Source organism: Colius striatus, chromosome 12 (assembly GCF_028858725.1).
Source record: "Colius striatus isolate bColStr4 chromosome 12, bColStr4.1.hap1, whole genome shotgun sequence".
NCBI lineage: Eukaryota > Metazoa > Chordata > Aves > Coliiformes > Coliidae > Colius > Colius striatus.
The window spans coordinates 24170280-24175503 of NC_084770.1; the positions used below are offsets into that span (position 1 = coordinate 24170280).

The window sequence follows — 5224 nt, forward strand, 5'->3', positions numbered from 1 at the left end:
CTCTGACATATTTAATTTGGAAGACCACAAAGGAGGATCTTTTAGAAGGGAAACTGCTATTTAAAGACATATTGCTTAGAAAGGACCGTCAGTTTAGGCAGTGATATTCATCTGTTCTGCTAACTGCTAAGCACTTGTCTGTCTCTCAAATCTTAGCCTAGTCACGGGGTTCCTATGAATATGAAATGAATTAATCCAGCTGAGGTCAAATCACTTATCATACGTAAATCTTCGTAATCTTTTCTTAGCTTAGAAGAGTAAATCCTCTAAAGTTCTTGAGCGATGGCTTTAGAGACATGTGGAAGCTGTTTGAGCTGTCTGCTGATACCTCTTGCGCTTTGGAGTATTGTTGTTAACATCCTCTTGTACTTCCCTAATGGGAAAGCCTCACATGCCGCCAGTTACCAGCTTCCCAACTACGTGTGGTATTTTGAAGGGATCTGTTTCTCAGGTGTGATGGTAAGTGTTGATTCCATGGATTTTTAATGAATTGCATTCTACTGCAAATAATATTGAGTGTGCATTGTAAGCAGTGGCAGCACTGTGCTTTTGAAGAGACTACGGATTGCTTTGGCAAAAACACTGCAGGCAGAAAAACTCTGTCAAACTGAGAAAGCCCACCAAACTGTGAATCTACTGAATGACATGCAATGTGTAGCATTTAATTTCATGTAAGTGATTTTTTTTTTGGCTGGGTTTTTGTTTGTGTGTAATTTACGCTTGTATTAAGGGAGACAGGTGCTAAGTTGATTTAATCCTCTCTGGATGTTGAATTAGAGCTCTTTTAATACAACAAAATGAAGTAAAAACTAAAAAAAGCTTCTCATAACTGTTCAGATGTTTTTAAGATCTGTGTGCAGTCCAGCATTTAGAGGACTGGGTAGAGTTCACAATGCATCGTGCCACTGTTGTTAGGCTAAGCATAGACAGCTGTCTCGTGATTGACATAGTGGGATTTTCTCCATTACATTTACAATATGTTCTGCAGTAATAAACTAACACAGAGTTGCACACTGCTCACACTGTTCACTTTAGTCATAAAGAGTAGGGATAAAGATTCTGATAGAAGGCAGTTTTGTAACAGAGGTGAAAGCACATGATCAGTATTTAACAAGATCTCATCTGCGTAAGTAAGGTGTTTTTATGAAGGTGCTGAACTGGGAGAGTTCTTAAAACTTGAGACATTTCTTTTGAAATTGTGTATTCTTCTTGAAGCACACAAAAACGTCACCTTTTCTAGTGAAGGAAAAAGCTTCCAGACACAGAATGTGAACAAGAAAACTGGAATTGAAAATTTGGGTAAAAGTCACCTGTAACAGTGACATTCATATTTTGAAGAATTTTTAGCTTTAGGATTATTACCAGTTTATTAAAAACATATATACTATCCTATTAAAAACAGGGCAGCAGCATGTGAGAGAGCAGTGCTGTGATTCAGAAACATTCCCTTTTCATGTTTCCCTTTTCAGACCAGTGCCTCTCTGAGTGGCAGTTTATGATCCTGGAGTGCAAATCTTATTTATAGAAATGCTTCCAGTATCAAGTTTAAATAATCCAACAGTCTGAGAAAAATAGTATGGACAGTATTTGACAGAGAAACAAAAGTATTTGACAAAAGTCTAGGTGAAAGTAACAAAAAGCTCATAGTACTGATTTTTTCTAGAATAACTGTCCTGGTAAGGAAGGTAATGCCCTGATCCATGTAACTGTCTCAGCAGAAAACTATTGAACTGATGTGATTGTATCAATAAAAGATCCTTCCCTTCATGGGTATTGATGCTTCTACCTGTGAGCTTGGTTTTATACTTTTGGCTTCACTGGTTCAGCTGTGTTCATGCCAGTAATGCTTTGCTGTGGTAGGAGACACCATAGTCGTGTCTTTCAAGTAGAGGAAGCAAGTACAGTGACAGTCTAATTAGAAGAGTCCAGTTCCACCGTGTGTCTTGAGTAATGCTGTCCTACTGAGCAACTCTAAAATCTCAACAGATGCAGTCCCTGCCTTCCACAGGCAAAGGAGACTTTGGTTTAATATCTGCAGTCATTTCACTCACTGACTTTGTGATGTCCCCTTACAGATCCTTCTGTTGGCGGTAATTCTAATAACACTGGAGTGTACCGTGTTCTATCGGTGCTGCCAGAGTGAGAGCTGTAACAAAACCTACAGGGTGAGTCTGTGGTTTATTTCTGTGCATCTCACGTATTTGTTCTGAATGTCTTCCTCCTCCTATGTTTCCAGCACATCCTTCTGCCCTCTCCGCTGGTCTGCTTCTGTTTCCTTTCACAAAGAAGGATTCTAAGTCAGGCTGGGACGTCACAGAAAGTGTAGCTCCTTCCTTCTGAAGCATAAACAGGATGACAGAAAATTAAACAACAACAACAAAGAAATAAATCCTTGTACAGCAAAATGAGAATGTTGAAGCCCTGAGATTCAATGAAGTGCCCCAATTAAATAGGTTCATCCCCTTGCTTGTGTTATTTGGAAGTTATTTTCTCCAGTAATTACTAAATATCCACTATCTGGGATGAAACATGTTTAACATATATTGTGTTCCTCTAACATTTTGGGAAACAATTTTGCAAAATAAATCCCAAGCAGTATGTAACAGACAGTTGTATAATTGTCTTAACATTTGTTTTAATCTTTATTTTGTATCTATGTGTTTATTATTCTTTTACCTGGATTTTTCTTTCTGAATTTTGAAGACTGAGCCAATGAAATGTGAAATTGAACCCCAAGGAAGTAGCTAGGAAAGCTGAATGACTGTATTTGCTGTGGATGCTTTCCCCACACACTAATATTTTTCTTTCTTTACTTCAGAGTTTTATTTCAATTGTGCTATCCCTGCTTGGGGTTGCATTCTCTGGATACAGTTGCATAATTTTTACCTTGGGATTGATCCAAGGCCCCTTCTGCAATTCATCGGGTGGATGGGATTATATCTTCAAAGACACTGCTGGCGGGTAAGAAACATCATTATATCACTTCTGGAAGAAACTATTCATCAAAACAACAGTCAGACAGATTCAGAGTTTTACACAAAATGGCACAGTCTCTGCAACACAAAAAAGAGTGCTGTTCACCTTAACCTTTTACAGGCGTGAAAAGTTTGATTCAGATCTGTAACCTGAGGCTGCTTTTGCAAGATTTTACATTCTCCTTTTAAAACATCAAAACATTCTAGAACTTGAACATTTCACATCATATAATGCCACACTCTTCCAGCTGCATTTGAATGCACTATTCAATTTGTCAGAAGGTTATGAAAACAGTTCCTTCAGCAATCCAGCAGGAGTGGTTCCTAAGATATGACCTTCTCCAATTTAGCTTAATTTTAATCCTCTGAAGTGCAACTCCTCCTCTAGAACAACTGGAAATGGCGTGTGATGACATCTCATCTCTGCCATTCAGGCTGCATGCATTGGTTAGAATGATGGCAATGGGATGTTCTTGCTGTCTGCACAGTACTGTTGTCAGTTGGTCATAACCAAAAGCTGAAAACACATCAATAAAAGCAAAATTCCTATTTCAAGCTTGGCTTCTGCCATTTGAAAAAATGACAATGTCTTTCTAAAACTTGCATATCTAAAGGGGAAACGAATGAAGCAGGTATATTTGAGGAAAATAAGTCTTTTCACTCAGCTGTGTGTGACAAACCTATGCAGGAGTTATGCTGGTATTAGAGTCCAGCTCCTAAACTTGAGGCATGTAAACCCCAATATGGGTTTTTTTTAATTATAGGTTAAAAAAAAAAAGTATATTTAACCTCAACCTGCTTCCTGTGTCTCTCACAGGTACCTCACAGATTACCCTGCTTGGTCTCGGTGCACTGAACCTGCTAACATCGTAGAGTGGAACATTATTTTACTTTCTATTCTAATAGCTCTTAGTGGTCTGCAGATGATCATCTGTTCTCTCAAAGTGGCTGCTGAATTGAAGCGGACACTCTGCGGGACCTATTCTGTTTTTGTCCAGGTAACAAAATATCTGATGTAATTTCTTCAGCATTTGCAAGTCAGTTTAGCTTCAGCAATTTCTCTCAGTTGAGGATCTACCCTTTTGGTTTATGCATTCTTCATGCCATGACATTATTACCAGAGGATATGTATTGATAATAAATCTATTGTATGTGCTTCATCCACTAATTCCTTGTGGTGTACAAGGGTTGGTGACTGCTCATTCTGATGTGTAAGGCCAGGATTGAGAAGAAAAAAAATGTGGCTGGGAATCCAGCCCTGATGCTGAATCCGTTACTCTTACATCAGCAGAAGTTTCTGAGTACATTTATTCTAGCATTCACTTTAGTCATTCCTAACTAGGAATGTGTGTGTTTCACAGCAAACAGAAGAAGATGCAAGAGGCAATATGTAGCAGTCATGATCTGCATATCAGTTTTTACTGTTTGTTGTTTAAACAGTGGCTGAGAGGACGCTGCCTCAGGCAGAAGAATTAGTTGGAACCCAAGCTCTCAAGTGACTGATGCTTACTAACTTGTGTGAAGTGATGTAGTTTAGTGTGGCATTCATAGGGTGAAATTAGACATGCTTACACCTCTCTGTCCATCTGCACTGGGATCAAGGAGCTCTTGGGGTTTTTTATGTAGCCAACAACCTCAGTGCCGACACCCTGTTTGAGAAAGATTTAGCAACAACCCTCAAGGGCATGCAAAGGGAAAATTTAGATTGGCTATGGATACTGAACAGTCCAACGACTTCCATAATAACTTGATTGAAAAAAAGAGGACAATTACTTCCTTTCTTTTTATTTGCAGGCTGGGATTCTCTGAAAATGGCAAGGAAAACTTCACTGCTTCTCCCCTACATCCCAGAAAAAGAGAGAAATGGTTTCTCCAACGTTTACAAACACAGATTTGGGTGCTGCAAAAACAAATGAAACCCGTGTCTTGAATCTTTGTCTCTCAAGCCTCTTTATTTTGGACTAATTTATTTGAACTGTTTGGCATCTATGTTGTTCTAGTCTTTTTCTAACCTGCCTGATTGTCCTTGGCAGTGACTCTGGGTCTTTTACCTTCCAGCTTTAGGGAGGTTTGAAATACCGTGGAACTGCTTTGATATGGAAATCACCTTTTTATAAAATAAACTGCTATACAACTGCCATATAAATGCTTTTCTATTGCCCTCTCTTTGTGTAGAACACAGGAATATTTGTTTTCAGAAAGGGCCTGATTCGAAGCCCAGTATGTCAGAAGGGGTTGTTCCCTTGAGA

At 38.9% G+C, this 5224-nt stretch overlaps 1 protein-coding gene across 1 annotated transcript; it reads left to right on the plus strand.

Moving 5' to 3' along the window:
* The first annotated feature begins 59 nt into the window (after positions 1 to 59).
* On the plus strand, positions 60 to 5121 carry TM4SF18 (transmembrane 4 L six family member 18). Its single transcript, XM_062006233.1, has 5 exons — positions 60 to 459; positions 2076 to 2165; positions 2819 to 2961; positions 3793 to 3973; positions 4770 to 5121. Exons 1-5 carry the CDS (start codon positions 283 to 285, stop codon positions 4782 to 4784), a joined length of 606 nt encoding a protein of 201 aa, XP_061862217.1. The 5' UTR covers positions 60 to 282; the 3' UTR covers positions 4785 to 5121.
* Positions 5122 to 5224: the final 103 nt, after the last annotated feature.

Coding starts and splice junctions, on each gene's coding strand:
- TM4SF18 (XM_062006233.1), top strand. CDS start 283: ATGGCTTTAGAGACATGTGGAAGCTGTTTGAGCTGTCTGCTGATACCT. Junction 460..2,075: donor TCTGTTTCTCAGGTGTGATG/GTAAGTGTTGAT, acceptor GTCCCCTTACAG/ATCCTTCTGTTGGCGGTAAT. Junction 2,962..3,792: donor TTCAAAGACACTGCTGGCGG/GTAAGAAACATC, acceptor TGTCTCTCACAG/GTACCTCACAGATTACCCTG.